Consider the following 22,353-nt stretch of genomic DNA (forward strand, 5'->3'; position numbering starts at 1 on the left):
CGGGTTTTTTTTTTTTTTTTTTTTTTTTTGGAGGCAGAGTGTCACTCTGTCCCCAGGTTGGAGTACAGCGGCACCGTTCAGCTCACCGAATCGCAGTTCAATAATTACTCCTGGGAGCCGGGCGCGGTGGCTCACGCCTGTAATCCCAGCACTTTGGGAGGCCGATGTGGGCGGATCACGAGGTCAGGAGATCCAGACCATCCTGACTAACACAGTGAAACCCCATCTCTACTAAAAGTACAAAAAATTAGCAGGGCGTGGTTGCGGGCGCCTGTAGTGCCAGCTACTCGGGAGGCTGAGGCAGGAGAATGGCATGAACCCGGGAGGTGAAGCTTGCAGTGAGCCGAGATCGCGCCACTGCACTCCAGCCTGGGCGACAGAGCGAGACTTCGTCTCAAAACAAAAAAAAAAAAAAAAAAAAAAAATTGCTCCTGAGTTCAAGCGATTTTCGTGCCTCAGCCTCCCGAGTAGCTGGAACTACAGGTGTTCGCCACCACGCCAGGCTAATTTTTGTATTTTTAGTAGAGATGGGGTTTCACCATGTTGGCCAGGCTAGTCTCAAACTCCTGACATCAAGTGATCCTCCTGCCGAGCTTGGCCTCCCAAAATGCTAGGATTATAGGCGTGAGCCATGGTGCCTGGCCTAGAGCACTTTTCATAAGCCTGTTTGTCATTTGTATATCTTCTTTTGAGAAATGGCTATTCAGATCTTTTGCTCATTTTTAATCAAATTATAAGATTATAAGAGTTATTTGAACTCCTTGTATATTCTGGTTATTAATCCCTTTTCCGATGAGTAGTTTACAAATATTTTCTTCCACTCTCTGAGTTGTCTCTTCATGTTGTTGATTGTTTTCTTTGCTGTGCAGGAGCTTTTTAACTTGATATGATCCCATTTATCCATTTTGCTTTGGGTGTTTGTGCTCATGGGGTATTACTCAAGAAATTTTTGCCCACTACAATGTTTTGGAGAGTTTTTCCAATGTTTTATTGTATTAGTTTCAAGTTGGAGGTCTTAGATTTGAGTTTTTAATCCATTTTGATTTGATTTTTGTATATGGCAAGAGATAGGGGTCTAGTTTTGTTCTTCTGTGTATGGATATCTCGTTTTCCTGGCACTATTTATTGAAGAGATTGTCTTTTCCCCAATGTGTGTTCTTGGCACCTTTGCCGATAATGAGTTCACTGTAGGTATGTGGATTTGTTTCTGGGTTCTCTGTTCTGTTCCATAGGTCTGTGTGTCTGTTTTTATGCCGGTACCATGCTGTCTGGGTTACTATAATAGTAGTATAATTTGAAGTCAAATAACGTGATTCCTTCAGTTTTGTTCTTTTTGCTCAGAATAGCTTTGCCTATTCTGGGTCTTTTGTGGTTCCATATAAATTTTAGGATCGCTTTTCAGTTTCTGGAAAGAATATCGTTGGTATTTTGATAGATATTTTATCAAATCTGTAGATTGCCTTAGGTAGTATGGACATTTTAACAATACTGATTCTTGCAATCCATGAACATGTTGTATCTTCACATTTTTTTGTGTCCTCTTTGATTTCTTTCATTAGTGTTTTATGGTTGTCATTGTAGAGCTCTTTCATTTCTTTGGTTAACTTAATTCCTAGGTAGTTAATTTTGTTTGTTGCTAATATAAATGGGATTTTAAAATTTCTTTTTCAGATTGTTCACTGTTTGCATATAGAGATGCTACTGATTTTTCTTTACTGGGAGACTTTTTATTATGGCTTCCATCTTGTTATTTGTTATTGGTATGTTCAGGTTTTGGATTCCTTCATTGTTCAATCTTGGTAGGTTGTATGTCTAGGAATTTATCCATTTTCTCTAGATTTTCTGATTTATTGGTATACAGTTGCTCATAGCAGTCACTAATGATCCTTTGATTTTCTGTGGTATTAGTTTTAATGTCTCCTTTTTCATCTCTGAGTTTGTTTATTTGGATCTTCTTTTTTTCTTAGTCTAGCTACAGGTGTGTCAATTTTATTTATCTTTTCAAAAAAACCAACTTTTCATTATTTAATCTTTTGTATTGTTTTTTCATTCAGTTTTATTTATTTCTGCTCTGATCTTTATTGTTTCTTCTACTAATTTTGGGTTTGGTTTGCTCTTGTTTTTCTAGTGCTTTACTATATATCATTACATTATTTATTTGATGTTTTTCTTTTTTTTCGATGTAGACATTTATAACTATAAATTTCCCTCTTAGTACTGCTTTCACTGTGACCCCATAGGTTTTAGTATGTTGTATTTTCATTATCATTTGTTTCAAAAACATTTTCAGTTTCCTTTTTAGTTTCTTCATTGACCCACTGGTCACTCAATAGCATACTGTTTAATTTTTATGTGTTTGTATAGTTTGCAAAATTCCTCTTGTTATTGATTTGTAGTTTTACTCCATTGTGGTCAGAGAAGATCCTTGATATTATTTCAATTTTTTGAATATTTTAAGACTTGTTTTGTGACCTAACATACGATCTATTCTTGAGAATGATCCATGTGCTGAAGAGAAAAATGTGTATTCTCCAGGTGTTGGATGAAATGTTCTGTAAACATCTACTAGGTCCGTTTGTTCTATAGTACAGATTAAGTTTGATGATTTTTTTTGTTGTTGATTTTCTGTCTGGGTGATCTGTCCAATGCTGAAAATAGGGTGTTGAAATCTCTAGCCATTACTGTGCTTGGGTCTATCTCTGTCTTTAGCTCTAATAATATTTGCTTTATTATCTGGGTCCTCCAGTGTTGGGTGCATATATATTTGTAATCATTATATCCTCTTGCTGAATTGACCACCTTTATCATTACATAATGACCTTCTTCGTGTCTTCTTATTTTTTGTTTTGAAATCTATTTTTTTCTGATAGAAGTACAGCTACTCCTGCTCCTTTTTTGCTTTCCATTGGCGTGGAATAACTTTTTCCATCCCTTCATTTTCAGTCTATGTGTATCTTTTTTTTTCTTTGTTATACTTTAAGTTCTGGGATACATGTGCAGAATGTGCAGGTTTGTTACATAGGTATATACGCGCCATGGTGGTTTGTTGCCCCCATCAACCTCTCATCGACATTAGGTATTTCTCTTAATACTATCCCTCTCCTAGCCCCATACCCTGTGACAGGTCCCAGTATGTGATGTTCCCCTCCCTCCCTGTGTCCATGCGTTCTCATTGTTCAGCTCCCACTTTTAAGTGAGAACCTGCGGGGTGTGGTTTTCTGTTCCTGTATTAGTTTGCTGAGAATGATGGTTTCCAGCTTCATCCATGTCCCTGCAAAGGACATGAGCTCATCCTTTTTTTATGGCTGCATAGTATTTCAGGGTGTATATGTGCCACATTTTCTTTATCAAGTCTGTCATTGATGGGCATTTGGGTTGATTCCAAGTCTTTGCTCTTGTGAATAGTGCTGCAGTAAACATATGTGTGCATGTGTCTTTATGGTAGAATGATTTATAATCCTTTGGGTATATACCCAGTAATGGGATTGCTGGGTCAAATTGTATTTCTGGTTCTAGATCCTTGAGGAATCGCCACACTGTCTTCCCACAATGGTTGAACTAATTTACACTCCCACCAACAATGTAAAAGTGTTCCTATTTCTCCACATCCTCTCCAGTATCTGTTGTTTCCTGACTTTTTAATGATTGCCATTCTAACTGGTGTGAGATGGTATCTCATTGTGGTTTTGATTTGCATTTCTCTAATGACCAGTGATAATGAGCTTGCTTTCATATGTTTGTTGGCTGCATAAATGTCTTCTTTTGAGAAGTGTCTGTTCATATCCTTTGTCCACTTTTTGATGGGGTTGTTTGTGTTTTTCTTGTAAATTTGTTTAAGTTCCTTGTAGATTCTGGATATTAGCCCTTTGTCAGATGGAAAAAAGTTTTCTGCTATTCTATAGGTTGCCTGTTCACTCTAATGATAAGTTCTTTTGCTGTGCAGAAGTTCTTTAGTTTAATTAGATCCCGTTTGTCTATTTTGGCTTTTGTGGCCATGGTTTTTGGTGTTTTAGTCATGAAGTCTTTGCCCATGTCTATGTCATGAATGGTATCACCTAGATTTTCTTCTAGGGTTTTTATGGTTTTAGGTCTTATGTTTAAGTCTTTAATCCACCTTGAGTTAATTTTTGTGTAAGGTGTAAGGAAGGAATCCAGTTTCAGTTTTCTGCATACGACTAGCCAGTTTTCCCAACACCATTTATAAATAGGGAATCCTTTCCTCATTGCTTGTTTGTGTCAGGTTTGTCAAAGATCAGATGGTTGTAGATGTGTAGCATTATTTCTGAGGCCTCTGCTCTGTTCCATTGGTTTATATATTTGTTTTGGTACCAATACCATGCTGTTTTGGTTACTGTAGCCTTATAGTATAGTTTGAAGTTAGGTAGTGTGATGTCTCAAGCTTGTTCTTTTTTCTTGGGATTGTCTTGGCTATATAGGCTCTTTTTTGGTTCCATATGAGATTTAAAGTAGTTTTTCCTAATTCTGTGAAGAAAGTCAATGATAACTTGATGGGGATAGCATTGAATCTATAAATTACTTTGGGCAGTATGGCCATTTTCACGATATTGAGTCTTCCTATCCATGAGCATGGAGTGTTTTTCCATTTGTTTGTGTCCTGTCTTATTTCTTTGAGCAGTGATTTGTAGTTCTCCTTGAAGAGGTCCTTCATATCCCTTGTAAGCTGTATTCTCTTTGTAGCCATTGTGAATGGGAGTTCGTTCATGATTTGATTCTCTGTTTGTCTATTATTGGTGTATAAGAATGCTTGTGATTTTTGCACATTGATTTTGTATCCTGACACTTTGTTGAAGTTGCTTATCAGCTTAAGGAGATTTTGGGCTGAGACGATGGGGTTTTCTAAATATGCAATCATGTCATCTGCAAACAGAGACAATTTGACTTCCTCTCTTCCAACTTGAATACCCTTACTTCTTTCTCCTGCCTCATTGCCCTGGCCAGAACTTCCAATACTATCTTGAATAGGAGTGGTGAGAGAGGGCATCCTTATCTTGTGCCAGTTTTCAAAGGGAATGCTGCTCCCAGCTTTTGCCCATTCAGTATGATATTGGCTGTGGGTTTGTCATAAATAGCTATTATTATTTTGAGATATGTTCCATCAATACCTAGTTTATTGAGTGTTTTTAGCATGAAGCGGTGTTGAATTTTATCGAAGGCCTTTTCTGCAACTGTTGAGATAATCATGTGGTTTTTGTCATTGGTTCTGTTTATGTGATGGATTACGTTTATTGATTTGTGTATGTTGAACCAGCCTTGCATCCCAGGGATGAAACCGACTTGATTGTGGTGGGTAAGCTTTTGGATGTGCTGCTGGATTTGGTTTGCCAGTATTTTATTGAGGATTTTTGCATCGATGTTCATCAGGGATATTGACCTGAAATTTTCTTTTTTTTTCTTGTGTCTCTGCCAGGTTTTGGTATGAGGATGATGCTGGCCTCATAAAATGAGTTAGGGAGGAGTCCCTCTTTTTCTATTATTTGGAATAGTTTCAGAAGGAATGGTACCAGCTTCTCTTTGTACCTCTGGTAGAATTCAGCTGTTAATCCGTCTGGTCCTGGACTTTTTTTGGTTGGTAGGCTATTACTGCCTCAATTTTGGAACTTGTTATTGGTCTATTCAGGGATTCGATGTCTTCCTGGTTTATACTTAGGGTGTATGTGTCTAGGAATTTATCCATTTCTTCTAGATTTTCTAGTTTATTTGCATGGAGGTGTTTATAATATTCCCTGATGGTCGTTTGTATTTCTGTGGGATCAGTGGTGATATCCCCTTTATCATTTTTTATTGTGTCTAATTGATTCTTCTCTCTTTTCTTCCTTATTAATCTGGCTAGCAGTCTGTCTATTTTGTTGATCTTTTCAAAAAACCACCTCCTGGTTTCATTGATTTTTTTGAAGGGTTTTTCATGTCTCTATCTCCTTCAGTTCCACTCTGATCCTCATTTTATGAGGCCAGCATCATCCTCATACCAAAACCTGGCAGAGATACAACAAAAAAAGAAAATTTCAGGCCAATGTCCCATTTGCGTGGTAAATCTCCCTCCATCCCTTTATTTTGAGCCTGTATGACTCTTTGCACGTGAGATGGGTCTTCTGAATATAGCAAACCAATGGGTCTTGACTCTTTATCCAGTTTGTCAGTCTGTGTCTTTTAATTGGGGCATTTAGCCCATTTACTTTTTTTTTTTTGAGATGGAGTCTCGCTGTATTGCCCAGTCTGGAGTACAGTGGCATAATTTTGGCTCACTGCAACCTCTGCCTCCTGGGTTCAAGCAGTTCTCCTGCCTCAGCCTCCTGAGTAGCTGGGACTACAGGTGCGTGCCACCATGCCCAGTTAATGTTTATCTTTTTAGTAGAGATGGGGTTTCACCATGTTGGTCAGGCCAGTCTCGAACTCCTGACCTCGTGATCTGCCTGCCTTGGCCTCCCAAAGTGCTGGGATTACAGGCATGAGCCACTAGGCCTGGCCTAGCCCATTTACATTTAAGGTTAATATTGTTATGTGTGAATTTGATCATTATGATGCTAGCTGGTTATGTTGCTCGTTAGGTGATGCAGTTTCTTCATAGTGTTGATGGTCTTTACAATTTGGTATGTTTTTACAGTGGCTGGTACCAGTTTTTCCTTTCCATATTTAGTGCTTCCTTAAGGAGCTCTTGTAAGGCAGGCCTGGTAGTAACAAAATCTCTCAGCATTTGCTTGTGTAGGATTTTGTTTCTCGTTTGCTTATGAAACTTAGTTTGGCTGGATATGAGATTCTGGGTTGAATATTCTTTTCTTTAAGAATATTGAATATTGGCCCTCACTCTCTTCTGGCTTGTAGGGTTTCTGCAGAGAGATCCACTGTTAGTCTGATGGGCTTCCCTTTGTGGGTAACCCAACCTTTCTTTGGCTGCCCTTAACATTTTTTCCTTCATTTCAACTTTGGTGAATCTGACGATTATGTGTCTTGGGGTTGCTCTTCTTGGGGAGTGTCTTTGTGGTGTTCTCTGATTTCCTGAATTTGAATGTTGGCCTGTCTTGCTAGATTGGGGAAGTTTTCCTAGATAATATCCTGAAGAGTGTTTTCCAACTCACTTCCGTTCTTCCCGTCACTTTCATGTACACCAATCAAATGTAGGTTTGGTCTTTTCACATAGTCCCATATTTCTTGGAGGCTTTGTTTGTTCCTTTTCATTCTTTTTTCTCTAATCTTGTCTTCACGCTTTATTTAATCTCTGATATCCTTTCTTCCACTTGATCAGTTTGGCTATTGACACTTGTGTATGCTTCACAAAGTTCTTGTGCTGTGTTTTTCAACTCCATCAGGTCCTTTTTGTTCTTCTCTAAACTGGTTATTCTAGTGAGCAGTTCCTCCAACCTTTCTTCAAGGTTCTTAGCTTCATGGTTCTTTAACTCAAAGGAGTTTGTTATTACACACCTTCTGAAGCCTACTTCTGTCAATTCGTCAAACTCATTCTCTGTCTAGTTTTGTTCCCTTGCTGGCGAAGACTTGTGATCCTTTGGAGGAAAAGAGGCATTCTGGTTTTTGGTATTTTCAGTCTTTTTGCACTGGTTTTTCCTCATTTTCATGGATTTATCTGCCTTTGGTCTTTGATGTCGGTGACCTTCGGCTGGCGTTTTTGTGTGGACATCCTTTTTGTTGATGTTGATGCTATTGTTTTCTAACAGTTAGTTGTTAGTTTTCTAATAGTCAGCGTCTCTGCTGCAGGTCTGCTGGAATTTGTTGAAGGTCCACTCCAGACCCCGTTTTCCTGGGTATCACCAGTGAAGGCTGTAGAACAGCAAAGATTGCTGCCTGTTCCTTCCTCTGGAAGCTTTGTCCCAGAGGGGCACCTGCCAGATGCCAGCCGGAGCTCTCCTGTATGAGGTGTCTGTCGACCCCTGCTGGGAGCTGTCTCCCAGTCAGGAGGCACAGGAGTCAGGGACCCACTTGAGGAGGCAGTCTGTCCCTAAGCAGAGCTCGAGTGCTGTGCTGGGGTATCTCACGCTCTCTTCAGAGCCAACAGGCAGGAACATTTAAGTCTGCTGAAGTTGCACCCACAGTTGCTCCTTCCCCCAGGTGCTCTGTCCCAGGGAGATGGGAGTTTTATCTACAAGCCGCTGACTGGGGCTGCTGCCTTTCTTTCAGAGATACGCTGCCCAGAGAGAAGGAATGTAGAGAGGCAGGCTGGCGGTGAGGCAGGAGCGGTGGTGGGCTCCTCCCAGTTTGAACTTCCTGGCTGCTTTGTTTACACTGTGAGGGGAAAACCACCTACTCAAGCCTCAGTAATGGTGGACGTCCCTACCCCCACCAAGCTTGAGCGTCCCAGGTTGACTTCAGACTGCTGTGCGGGCAGCGAGAATTTCAAGCCAGCGGATCTTAGCTTGCTGGGCTCCATGGGGGTGGGATCCGCTGAGCTAGACCACTTGGCTCCCTGGCTTCAGCCCCCTTTCCAGAGGAGTGAATGGTTCTGTCTTGCTGATGTTCCAGGCACCACTGGGGTATGAAAAAAAACTCCTGCAGCTAACTTGGTGTCTGCCCAAATGGCTACCCAGTTTTGTGGTTGAAACCCAGGGCCCTGGTGGTGTAGGCACCTGAGGGAATCTCTTGGTCCGTGGGTTGCAAAGACCATGGGAAAAGCATGGTATCTGGGCCTGAATGCATCATTACTGATGGCACAGTCCCTCAAGCCTTCCCTTTGCTAGGGGAGGAAGTTTCCCGACCCCTTGCACTTCCTGGGTGAGGCGATGCCCCACCCTGCTTCAGCTCACCCTCTGTGTGCTGTACCCATTGTCTAACCAGTCTTAGTGAGATGAACTAGCTATCTCAGTTGGAAATGCAGAAATCACCAACCTTCTTCATTGATCTCACTGGGAGATGCAGACCGGAGCTGTTTCTATTCAGCCATCTTGCCAGCTACCCAAGTCTATGTGTATCTTTACAGGTGAAGTGTGTTTCTTGTGGGAAACAGATCATTGGGTCCTGTTTTTTCATCCGTTCAGCCACTCTGTGTCTTTTGATTGGAGAGTTTAGTGCATTTACATTCAGTGTTATTGATAAGTAAAGCCTTACTCCTGCCATTTTGTTATTTGTTTTCTGGTTGTTTTGTGGGCTTCTCTTTCTTCTTTCCTTCCTTCCTGTTCCTTTTTTGTGAAGATGATTTTTCTCTGGTGGTGTGCTTTAAAATCTTGCTTTTTATTTTTTGTGTATTGTATGTTTTTTGATTTGAGGTTACCATGACACTGGCACATACTATCTTAAGCCTATTATTTTAAACTGATGACAACGTAACACTGGTTGCATAAACAAACGTGCAAAAAGAAAACTAATAAAAACTCCATACTTTGACCTTCTGCTTTTTAACTCTTTGTTGTTTCTCTTTATGTACGATGTCTTAAAAAGTTGTTCTAGTTATTATTTATTGGTTCATCATTTAGTCTTTCTTTTTTTTTTTGAGACCGAGTCTTGCTTTGTTGCCCAGTCTGGAGTGCAGTGGCGTGATCTCAGCGTACTGCAAGCTCCGTCTCCCAGGTTCAAGCCATTCTCCTGCCTCAGCCTCGCGAGTAGCTGGGACTACAGGCATCTGCCACCATGCCCGACTAATTTTTTTGTATTTTTAGTAGAGATGGGGTTTCACTGTGTTAGCCAGGATGGTCTCGTTCTCCTGACCTCGTGATCCGCCCGCCTTGGCTTCCCAAAGTCCTGGGATTACAGACATGAGCCACTGTGCCTGGCCATCACTTAGTCTTTGTACTTAAGTCAAGAGAAGTTTATACATCACAATTACAGTGTTATCCTAAATTTGTGTTTTTCTGTATGCTTCCTATTATCAGTGAGTTTTTTACCCTCACATGCTTTCTTCTTGCTCATTAACATCCTTTTCTTGCAGATTGAAGAACTCTCTTTAGCATTTCTTATAGAACAGATCTAGTGTTGATGAAATCCCTCAGCTTTTGTTTGTCTGGGAAGGTCTCTATTCTTCCTTTATGCTTAAAGGATATTTTCGCTGGATAGACTTACTATTCTAGGGTAGAAGTTTTTTTTTGCTTTTGGCAGTTTAAATGTGTCATGCCACTCTCTCCTGGTTATGCCACTCTCTCCTGGCCTGTAAGGTTTCCACTGAGAAGTCTGTTGCAAGACATATTGGAGCTCCATTGTATGTTATTCATTTTTTTTTTCGCTTGCTGCTTTTAGGATCATTTCCTTACCCTTGACCTTTGAGAGTTTGATTGTAAAATGCCTTGCGGGAGTCTTCTTTGGGTTAAATCTGTTGGTATTCTATAACCTTGTACTTGACTGTTGATGTAATCCTCTTGGTTTGGGCAGTTCTTTGATATTATCTCTTTGAATAAGCTTCCTATCCCTATCTCTTTCTCTGTCTCCACTTTAAGGCCAATAGCTCTTAGATATGCCCTTTTGAGGCTATTTTCTAGATTCTGTAGACATGCTTCATTATTTTTTATTCTTTTTTCTTTTGTCTCCTCTGTGTATTTTCATATAACCTGTCTTCAAGCTCACTAATTATTCTACTTGATCAATTCTGCTATTAAGAGACTCTGATGCATTGTTCAGAGTGTTGATTGCATTTTTCAAGTCCATAATTTCTGCTTAACTATTTCTTTTTATTAAATTTTTATGATAGAATTCTGAATTCCTTCTCTGTATTATCTTGAATTTCTTTTGAATTCTCTGTCTGAAAGGTCACATATCTCTGTTTCTCCAGGATTGGTCATGGGGCTTTATTTAGTTCATTTGGTGAGGTCATGTTTTCCTGGATGGTGTTGATGCTTGTAGATGTTCTCTTGTGTCTGGACATTGAAGAGTTAGGTGTTATGGTCTTCACAATCTGAGCTTGTTTGTGCCTATCTTTCTTGGGAACGCTTTCCAGGTGTTAGGACAGTCTTGCATTGCTACAGAGAAATACTTGAGAATGGATAATTTATAAAGAAAAGAGGTTTAATTGGTTCATGCAGGCTGTATAAGCAGCATGACCCTGGCATCTGCTTGGCTTCTGCGGAGGCACAGGGAGCTTTTAATCATGGCAAAAGGTAAAGAGGGAACAGACATGTCACATGGCCAGAGCAGGAGAAAGAGAGAGAGTTAGATGGTGAGTGGTGCCACACACTTTTAAATAACCAGGTCTTATGTGAACTCAGAGCAAGAGCTCACTTATCACCAAGGGAATGGCCCAAGCCATTCATGAGGGATGCAGACACCTCCCACCAGGCCCCACCTCCAACATTAGAGATTACAATTCAACATGAGATTTGAGTGACAAAAATATCCAAATTATCACTAGGTATTAGAAGGGACTTGGGCCCCAAGCCCAGTAATGCTGTGGTTTTTGCAGACTTGTAGAGGTACCACCTTGGTGGTCTTTGAGAAGATCTGGAAGAATTCTCTGGATTACCAGGCAGAGACTCTTATTCTTTTCCTTTAATTTCTCTGAAACATGTGGAGTTTCTCTTCCTGTGATGAGCCCTCTGGAACTGGGGGTGTGGTGATGCAAACACCCCTGTGGCCACTACCACTGGGACCGTGCTGGGTCAGACCTGAAGTTAGCTCAGCATTGGGCCTTGCCCAAGGCCCTTCCCTTCAGGACAGTGAGTTCCCCCTAGGCCCCACGTGTGTCTAGAGTTTTTTTCTGGGAGCAAGGGATTGGAGTTAAAAACCTTAGCAATTTACCTGATATTCTATTCTACTGCAGCTAAGCTGACACTGAAACTACAATGCAAAGTTCTTCCTGCTCTTCCCTCCCCATACCACAGGCAGAAGAGCTTCTACCTGTGGCCACCACCACCACTGGTCCATAAGGAGTTCTGCTGGGCCACCACCAATGTTTGCTTAAAGCCCAAGGGCTCTTCCATCAGCTTATGGTGAATGCCGCCAGGCCCGGGATTCACCCTTCAGGGCAGTGGGCCCCCCCGCCCCAGGGCAGGTCCAGAAATGCTGTCCAAGAGCCTGGGCCTGGACTCAGACCCAAAGAGCCTGCTTGTTGCTCTACCCCACTGTGGCTGAGCTGGTATCTAGGGTGCAAGACAAAGTCCCCTTTACTTTTCCCTCTGCTTTTCTCAAACAGAATGAGTTTTTCACCATAGCCACCATAGCTGGGAATATCTGGGTCTCCCCTGAAACCAGCATGTCTCAGAGCTCAGGGCCCATGGCATACTCTCTGGATATGGCTGGTTGTTATTCAGGATCCAAGGACTCGTTAGTCAGCAGGTGATGAATCCTGCAAGTGTTGAGTCCTTCCCTTTAAGGCAGTGGGTTCTCTTTTGGCCCAGGGTGTGGCTAGAAATGTCATCTGGGAGCTAGGGCCTGGAATAGGGGCCTCATGACTGCCTGGTACCCTATCCTGCTGTGTCTGAGCTGCTATCCAAGATACAAGACAAAGTCCTCTTTACTCTTTATTCTCCTCTCCTTAAGCCGAAGGAAGGAGTCACTTTCATTGCTATGAGCTGCACTGCCTGGCGTTGGGGGAGGGATGGCGCAAGTCCTCCCGTAGCCACACCAGCTTGTGTCTCCCGAGGTCATGTGCCACCCTAGTTCACTGGCTCTAAGCCCAGCCTAGCACTAGGAGTTGCCTAGGAATTGCAGTCCTTGTGTCCCAGACTGCTGTTCAAGTTTACCTAGGATCCCAGAGCACTTTGGCCTGCGATGGCAAGGCTTGCTGAGGAAATCGAGTTCAACAGCTGAGATGGGCAATTCCCTGCTGGCTAGGTCTGGTTCAAATGCTCCCTCTGAGTGTGAATGCTGACTGAGCCCAGCACAACTTTGCTCTCCACTGTGACAGAGCAGCACTGAGTTCAGTGTAAAGTCCTCCAGTCACTGCACTCTCTCATCCCCAAGTGCACATACTCTTTCTCCATGTCTTATGGCCACTGCCAGGGGGATTGGGGAGGGGTGGCGTCCATGATTCAAGACTGTCTCTCCTCCCCTCCTCAGTGCCTCTTTCCATGATATGGAGTTCAAATCAGATATTGTGATTATTCACCTAATTTTTGGTTCTTATTATGGTGCTTCTCTGTGTACAGACAGTTGTTAAAATTTGGTGTTGCTGCAGGGGGCATGAATGGTGTAGGCTTCCATCTGCCATCTTGCCTGCCCCTCCATTTCCATCAAACTTATTAATTCATTAAGCAAACATTTATTGAGAATCCATGGTTAGTTTTCTGCCTTTTCTTTTTCAATCAATGTTGAATCAAACCCAACTTGTAGATGATGGCTGTGTTTCTAGATTCCCTCTGCTCTAATACGGAATGAATCTTTTACCATAGCCACTACAGCTGAGAATATGCTGGGTCTCCCCTGAAGCCAGCGTGTCTCAGAGCTCAGGGCCCATGGCATATTCCCTGGATATTGCTGGTTGTTACTCAGGGTCTTTAGTCAGCAGGTGATGAATCCTACCAGTGCTGGGTCCTTCCCTTTAAGGCAGCGGGTTCCATTTTGGCCCAGGGTGTGGCTAGAAATGTCATCTGGGAGCTAGGGCCTGGAATAGGGGCCCAGCATTTTGCTACCAGAGTAATGATCCATGCTTACTGCTTTGGTCATTTCCTTGCTCTACACTAAGTCCTTCAGCACTTCCTTAGTACTAACTACAGTAAATAAAATGCTTCAGCCTGATTTTCTATGCTCTGTACTAACTTCTCCAAATCTTTATCGAGCACCTCTAAATGTCAGGTAATGTGCCAGGTGCCAGGGACACAGAAGAAAGCATGGGCTATGTCTTCGGGAGCCTATAGTCTCCTAGAGCACAGTGTGGGGAGTGCACCGAGGGAGGTTTGCAGAGGGGCTGAGGGCTGAAGAAGAGAGAAGACCTCATCTAGCCTAGGGGGCAGGGATGGAGTGAGTTGGAGGAGAGGAAGTTAGGAAAGCCTTTCTTGAGGGAATTCATGTCTGGTTTTACCTTTACAGAAGAATAGGAGTTGACTAGGCTATGCGTGTGTGTGGGCGTGTGTGTGTGTGTGTGTGTGTAGGGGTGCACATATATGCAAGGGTGGTTGTGTGTGTGTGTGTTTGTGTGTGTGTGTGTTGAAGGCTCTTGTGCAGAGTGGAGAGTCAGTTCGTGTTTGAGAGAGAAGCATGTGTGAAGGACTATTGATAACATACTACATAAGTGTGAGGGGGACTGTCAGAAGGCTGGAATTCAGGGACTGGCTCATGGAAGACCACAATGCCTGGTAAGGCGCTTGGACTTGATGTTTCAGGTCAGTGATTGAGAGATTGTACTTGCTGGAGTTCTAGGGCTTCTGTGGACCCTTTGGAAAGGGGAATAGAAGAGCTGTGGACCTGAAAGATTTTAAGGAGAGGAGGAAAATGTTTGAGTTTTGTTTTAAGTCAACTCCACGGGCAGATCTGTGAAGGATGGATTTCAAAGGGACAAGTCTGACAGCAGGAAGGCCTGCGAGGAGGCAGTGAAGAGTGGAAACAGACTGGAACAGAAACAGCACTTACAAGGTGAAATTGACTGGACTTGGCCATGGAAAGGGATACAGGGGTGAAAGAAAAAGTAATGGGAGAGAGAGGGCAACGCATAATCTTCTGGCTTAGAAGGAAGAGGGCAAGTTTCTGAGGGGAGGAGGATGGGCTTGTTTTCAGATACGTTGCTTTAGAGGTGTACTTGGACTGCCCCGTCTCCGACCTATCCAAAGGTGTTCCTGCTATTTCACAGACTCTATGGCACTGGTCATAGCTCTGTTCCCACCCAGGCCTCTGTAGGCCATTGCTCATTCCTGTGACAGGGCTTGTGGTCCCTCTGATGCTGCATCTATGAAAATCCTATTTGCCCACCTGGATCCTGGATGCCACATGCCACTCAATCTCTTCTCTCTCCCACTCCCACGGCCCCTGTTATCTCGGAACTCATGGATGATGGCTTTTCTGTACTCCTCCAGTACTGAATATTCTTTTTTTTTTTCCAAACATGGTCTCACTTTGTCACACAGACTAGAGTGCAGTGGCATGAGCATGACTCACTGTAGTCTTGACTTCCTGGGCCCAAGCGATTCTCCCACCTCAGCCCCGCAAGTAACTGGGTCTACAGGCATGTGCCACCAGGCTGGGCTAATTTTTAAATTTTTTGTAGAGATGGGGTTTCACCATGTTGCCCAGGCTGGTTTTGAACTCTTGGGCTCAAGCAGTCCTCACTCCTCAGCCCTGCAAGTAGCTGGGACTACAGGTGCATGCCACCATGCTTGGCTAATTTTTTAAAATGTATTTTAGAGATGGAGTTTTGCCATGTTTCCCAGGCTGGTCTTGAAGTCCTGGGCCTCAGGCGAGGCCTGCCTTGGCCTCCCAAAGTGTTGGGATTACAGGCATGAACTACTGCACCTGCTCTCTTTTTCAAGTATATTAATTTTTTTTTCCTGTAAATAGCAAGTTCCTTAATGTTAGGGGCTTCAGCAACATCTAGCTTAGTGCGAAGAATACAACTGGTTACTCAGTGAATATACAGAATCATGGAACGTTAGATCTTGAGGCTGTGGTTTTCAAACTGGACTGTGTAAGAAACATCCCAGGAGTGTATGAAAATGCAGATATTTGGCCCATGGGTGGTTCTGATACAGGTGGTTTTCAGAAAACACTTAGAGAAACACTGGCTTAAAAGAAACTTAAAGATCAATTAAACTAATTCTGTCACATTAGAGAGAGGAAACTATGAGTTGGAGTGTCAGCAACTTGTCGGTTTCTCAGGTTGTCTAGTGTCAGACCCAAGACTGCCCCCAGGTCGCCGACTCCTAGCCGAATGCTTTTCCTCACCACCCAACACACTGCTTCCACCTATTCAAAAGATGTCTTTCTAAAAGCTGAAATCCTCTTTAGAAGAATAAGGCAACTTCTCATTTCACTTACAGTTTAAACGTTGCCAGAAGGAATGAGATGTGTCAGATGCCATCTTTGTCCTCTAGGAATTTCCAATCTTAGGTATTAGGAGAAGGAACCACTTCTTGATGCTGCTTAAAGCAGAAGAATCCTAGAGGGAGAATTGTAGGCTGTGGATTGATTGATGGGATTCCATTTCAGTAGCATCCCTCCTGTCGAGGAAAACATCTGCGTGAAGATGAACTAAGCCTAATTTTGTGCAACTCATGTTTTCATATTTCTTGTAAAGCATATCAATAATTACAAAATATAATGTCTTTTCAGTGCCTAAATATAAATGTCTATTTAAGTGTATGTTGGTAGTTCAGATAGTAAATAGACTTGTTAGTTTTCCTTGACATCATAGAATGTTCAGGAGAGAAATGGTGAATGTCATTTCAAGCCATTCTCTTTCCTATATTCATTTTTTTTTAATTTAGTGCTGTCAGCAAACCCGAAATAGCACCAGACGAAAAATGTGGGCTGAATGTAAGGTCTTTATTTTTGAGCTGAAGAGATGACAGCATTCTCCCCTTTCAGTCTTTTCCCTTTCTTTCAGTTCTAAGTGCCATACTGAAAATCATATGCTGGGTTTTCCCCCTTGTAGATCACTGTTTTCTTATTAGCAATGGTCATTTTCATGTTTGTTTGGTTTTTTAAAATTGATAGGGTTAAAGAAACTGGAGGAATGCTGATTAAATAATGTACCTGGATATCAGTAGGATTTTTGACAATGCCTGTTGTAAATTCCTTGAGGGCAGTGTGGAGAAAAGTTAGTTAAGATGCTATTATTAGGGTTTGTAGGTGCTTGGGAAGCCTAACTCAAAGTGTTTGTGATTGATTTCCTGTTGTCTGGTGGGAGATCTCATGTACTGAGAGGCAGGACTTTCCTTTGCACCCACTCTGTTCACTTTTTTCCGTCAGTGATGGGGTGGAAATTACAAGGGTATGGATGCTTGTTCAATACAAGGATCATGTTTGATTAATTAAATTGAAATCGTCTGTCCTGCAAAACTGCGTGTGCCCGTAACTGAAAGTGCTTAAGCTGTGCCTTTGTGACCATCTGTTGGAGATGCTCTGGAAGGGACTCCTGCTTGGGAGGGAGGTGGAACTAATATATTTGAATTCCTTTCTAACCCTATGATTATATTACTGTACCATATTTTGGCTCTAAGATGATTAGTCAAATCTCTTTCTTGGAATCTGTTGCAAATTTCCGACTTACCAAGGTGGAAGCCTAAAGGTTTTGGAGACCCTGAATGCTATGTCCGTGTGCCAGGGATGCTTATGCTCCTGGGATAAAATGCCTTCAGACGTGAGACCTTCAAGTAAGTGAGTGAATATTTGGGAAGAACTACTATAGACAACTTTGTTTCAGGGATACTGATTTCTTCTTTGAAGGACTAACTAAAAGTCAATGACAGAGAAAGGAAGACCTGAAGTGGAGGATGAAAGTGCAGTGGAGCTAGTTTTCTTTTTGGTCAGGTGTCTTTAGCTGAGTGGCCCCTGAGGGATCTTGCTCAGAACCTAGACCATCAGCCCTGGCGCAGGGCAGGGTGCAGTAGGGGGCGGATGTACTTCCCTGTTCCTCTTATGAACTTTCTTCACAAGGCTGGATGAGGGAATTTACTGATAGCTTGTTACAAACTGGCAAAATGAAACACAGGTGAACCTTTAGCTCATCATCCTACTTATTGTCTTTAATAAGTTATCTTATTTCACTTGTAAGGAATTTTGAAATTCTTAGCATCAAAAATCTCATCTTTTAAAGTCGAATCCAAAGGACATGGGTTTCTTAAATGTCTGAACACATTTCTAAACTGTTAGAGAGGAAAAAAAAGTTACATGAATGAGAGTTGATTCTTGGCCCAACTGTGGGATCGCAGTTGGTGTGTGATGGTCAGACAGTTAGCGTAGTGCAGCTCCTACCCAGTCCCTAGGGAAGGTGCTGTGCTCTGGATTGGCTGCTGAGGAGAGGATTTCACATCTCTTGCGTTCCCTCAAAAGGGTATGTGGAGCTAAGACATGATCGTAAGAGCAAGTGGGGAAGAATTCTGCAGTGGCAGCGAGGTAGCTGTTGGATACCTTTGTGGGATCAAAGAACATGAGAGTGCTTCTGACTACATTATTAATAAAATTATATGAAGTATTTTGGGCATACAGATGTATTAAGAATAGTACAATAATATCTACATACCCCCCATCCAATTTAAGAAATAAAAATTAACAACCACAGGAAAACACCCTCATATACTTCTCCCTGATCTTATCCCCATCTCCTCTCAGAGGTAACCACGATCCTGAGTTTCACACCCTTTATTTTTTAAATGAGGAAAAGGAGGCCCAGAGAAGTGGGGAAGTAGTTGAATTTCACACTTAAGGCTAGTGAGAGCCACAAGATGCTTTCTGCTTCTTTTCTTGGGGCATGGTTTATTGTTAGTAAACCTGTACTCCTCAGCCTTTTGGGTATAATCAAGTCTGGAGTGTCTGTGATAAGACAGCTTAGAGATTATGTTTGCAGTCCTTATAAGCTTGTAGCTTTGCACAGTAAGCATGGAGAATTGAAGAGAAGGAATTTCAGCCAACACCTATTTGTTTGGAATCTTGGGCTGGTACCGTAAAGTATAAAGGGATACTATGACATCTGGGGACAGTAAGATGTACAGGTTGTTAGAATAAAATTGCAGGGGACTGTCACAGTGGTGGCACTGAGCTATAAAATGAAAAAGCATCACAATCAAACCCCTTTCACACCCTTCCTTTTGCTACATGCCAAATTAGACATCTTCTAAGCCTTCATAAAAACAGTCCTGCTAAAATAAAAAATACCATTTTAAAATATTTTCCTAGGAAAACATTATCAGGCTATTTCTTTAGCTTCCTAGGAGAAATGAACATGTGATTAATATATATTTTCTGGTGAATAAGTACCAGGATTGAAGAAACATGTTTGGAGCTATTAAATTTTAATAAAAATAAGAAAGCGAACAATATTACTTTTCTGTTGCTGATAGAATGATACATAATTTTGAAATTCTGGTGGAAGCATGGGTGCTTTTCCGCATTTTTATTTATAGAGTTTTAACAGCCTAAGGTTTACACCTTGTCACTTTTTTCTTGTCTTTTTTTTTTTTTTTCCCTTTCAAATAACACCTAGCAATTTTCACCTAGAACTCATCCACAGACATTTAAAAAGGTGGTATCTTTGGAGAAAACTTGTAGTTGATCACAAGATCATCCACTAGACTTAATTTTATCTAGAAGGCTGACCTGACATTAAATGTCTAAAAATCATCTAACAGAGCTGTTAAAAGTAAGCACTACGTAGGAAGAACATTTTTGAGTATTTGATACAGAAGACATAGGGAGCTGTGGATTTCTGCATTAATCCATTTATCGAACAACAGAAGGAAATCAGACTTGCCCGTGATTGCCCACCCTTGTTTACCAGTTGAATACCCAGCTGCAGCGGGGTTGATTTGAGAGCTCACTGGGTCGGGTTTAATCATCTTCTTTTGTCTGTCTTGAAAGCAGATGTTGAAGTGTAATCTCTCCACCTGCTGTGTAAGGAGCAGTATCTGCCTCTTCACACTCGACTTCATAAAACTTTAATGTCTTTCCAGGATTGATAAGAGTTGGTGAAGGCTACTGTTTCAGACTTGGCATTTTTGCTTTTGTTTTTCAGACTGTTTATTCCATGGCTCCGTTCCCTTTCCCACAATTGGCAGAGTTGAGGGAAAAATACACCTACAACATTACACCGTTTCCAGCCACAGTTAAACCCACCTCAGTTTCTGGGTAAGATTTTTAAATTCCTCATTGTTTTCATGATGGAAGACTTAATATCTTAATTTGTTATTGTAAATTAATATTTATGAAGCCCCAGAGATATGTTAAAGTAATTTGACGCTTAGAATCTGAATGTCCCTTTCCAAATGGTTTTGATTTAAACTCAAGAGAGATTTTTAAAAGTGTACTTTCCAGAGAAATTTGGAACATAAACTGAAGAGATGTTTAGCAACCCCAAAACTTACCTAATGATATCAAGTATTAAAAATCTCAATAGTTAAAATAGTGTGGAACCTGTATACAAGTACACAGATGAGCTGATTTAAAAACTGTGAAGACCAAAAATTGACAGTTGATAAAGAGTTTATCATATGAAAAATAAGCATATTGAATCAATGGTGAAAAGTTACACTATTTAGTAAATGATGATGGGCTAATGGGAACTAATTTGGAAAGAAAATGAGAGTCAGACCTCATACTAGATGCCAGGATAAATTCCATATGGATGAATGTGTTAAATAGAAACAAATCATAAAATTAGCATAAGAAAATGTGGAAGAATTCCTTTAGTTCTTTGGAATTGGGAAGGCCTTAATAACTGACTCAAAATAAAAAAAAATAAAAAAAATAAGTACTTTAAATATAATTTTCTGGATGACCCAAATGGAACAAAATCAAACCTCTATAAGTAGACTCAAAAATATCTATGGAAGGATATTTTTAACTTACTATACAAAATAGGGATGGATATTGCTAATATATAAAATTCCTAGAAATTGATAAGAAAATTGCCATCCAAGCTGGGTGTGGTGTCTCAGCACTTTGGAAGCTGAAGCAGGAGGATCACTTAAGGCCAGGAATTCGAGACCAGCCTGGGCAACATAGCAAGACTCTGTCTCTACAAAAATTATAAAAATTAGCTAGGTGTAGTAGTGTATACCTGTAGTCCTAGCTACTTGGGAGGCTGAGGCAGGAGGATTGCTTGTGCCCACGAGTTTGTGATAACATATTATTGGAAACCACTCAAGTGTATACCATTAGCAGCCTGGTTCCACACTATGGGGTGTGTACATCCAGTAGAACTGTAAGAAAGCATAAGGAAGCTCTGTGTATGAATATGGAAAGGTTTCTTTCTTTCTTTCTTTTTTCTAAACCTCGCTTTGTCACCCAGGCTGGAGTGCAGTGGTACAATCATGGCATACTGTGCGGCCTTAACTTTCAGGCTCAAGTGATTTTCCCATATCAGTCTCCTAAATAACTGGGACCACAGGCACGTACCTCCATGCCTGGATAATTTTTAAATTTCTTACAGAGACAGCATCTCGCTGTGTTACCCAGTCTGGTCTTGAACTCTTGGGCTCAAGCAGTCCTCCTGCCTTAGCCTCCCAAAGTGCTGAGATTACAGGTGTGAGCCACTGTGCCCAGCCCGTAAAGATTTCTTATATGAATAAAGGCAAGATGCAGAAGAGTATATATAGTATGCTAATAGTTATCCAAAAAGAAGAGAAAAATAAAAGCATGTAGTCATATTTGCTTATGTGTGCTCAGAGAAACTGAAGAATATGTAAGAACAAGTAACGATGATCACCTGTGGGAGTTAGATGGGAGAGTCTCACAAGTGACCATGGTTACTAGTTTCAATGGGCAGAAGTTGGACAGAGATGGGAGGGAAACTTTTTATAAGTCATGTAATTATATATAATTCTTTTTTTTTTTTTTTTTTTTTTGAGACAGAGTCTTGCTCTGTCGTTGCCCAGGCTGGAATGCAGTGGTGTGATCTTGGCTCACTGCAACCTCCGCCTCCCGGGTTCAAGCGATTCTCTAGCCTCAGCCTCTCAAGTAGCTGGAATTACAGGTGCACGGCACCACACCAGGCTAATTTCTATATATTTTTAGTAGAGATGGGGTTTTACTATGTTAATTATATGTAATTCTATGTTAATTATATATATGGCATTTAAACCATGTAACTGTATTATGTTTTGAAATACCTCTGGTTTTCTTTGTATATTTCTTTTTTGTCTTTTATGTTTTTCAAGACGACATAGTAAGGCCAGAGACAGTGATGAAGAGAATGACCCAGACGATGAGGATGCTGTCGTTAATGCAGTGGGGTGTCTTGGACCTTTTAGTGGGTTCCTGGCTCCTGAACTGCAGAAGTACCAAAAACAAATTAAAGGTAAAGAGGTGGCTCTTGATTTAGATTATCAAGATGTATTGGTTTACTACAATAAGAGTAACATTGTGTCCTGTAGATGCCTCAGTAATTTTCTGAACTGGTTACAACTATTAAAAGTCTTTATTAGGCTAGGCATGGTGGGTCATGCCTGTAAGCCCAGCACTTTAGGAGGCTGAGACAGGATGATCATTTGAAGCCAGGTGTTCAAGACTAGCCTAAGCAACATAGGGAGACTCTGTCTCTACCAAAACACAACAACAACAACAACAACATTAAAAGTCGTTACTAGGCTAGGTGTGGTGGCTCACGCTTGTAATCCCAGCACTTTGGGAGGCTGAGGCAGGTGGAGCATGAGGTCAGGAGTTCGAGAGCAGCCTGGCCAATATGGTGAAACCCAGTCTCTACTAAAAATGCAAAAATTAGCTGGGTGTGGTGGTGTTTGCCTGTAGTCCCAGCTACTCAGGAGGCTGAGGCAGGAGAACTGCTTGAACCCGGGAGGTGGAGGTTGCAGTGAGCTGAGATCA

The 22,353-nt window shown here is 41.5% G+C and overlaps 1 protein-coding gene across 6 annotated transcripts in view; it reads left to right on the forward strand.

The window, feature by feature from the left end:
• TBC1D30 (TBC1 domain family member 30) overlaps positions 1-22,353 on the forward strand; it is a 111,445-nt gene that overhangs the window by 77,777 nt on the left and 11,315 nt on the right. For all 6 annotated transcript variants that reach the window (XM_021922563.2, XM_021922564.2, XM_009181137.4 and 3 more), the window contains 2 exons: positions 19,547-19,659; positions 21,690-21,829. In XM_021922563.2, the coding sequence (XP_021778255.2) occupies positions 19,547-19,659; positions 21,690-21,829 (253 nt within the window). The remainder of the gene's footprint in view (positions 1-19,546; positions 19,660-21,689; positions 21,830-22,353) is intronic.

This window comes from Papio anubis, chromosome 9 (assembly GCF_008728515.1).
Source record: "Papio anubis isolate 15944 chromosome 9, Panubis1.0, whole genome shotgun sequence".
NCBI classification, from domain to species: domain Eukaryota; kingdom Metazoa; phylum Chordata; class Mammalia; order Primates; family Cercopithecidae; genus Papio; species Papio anubis.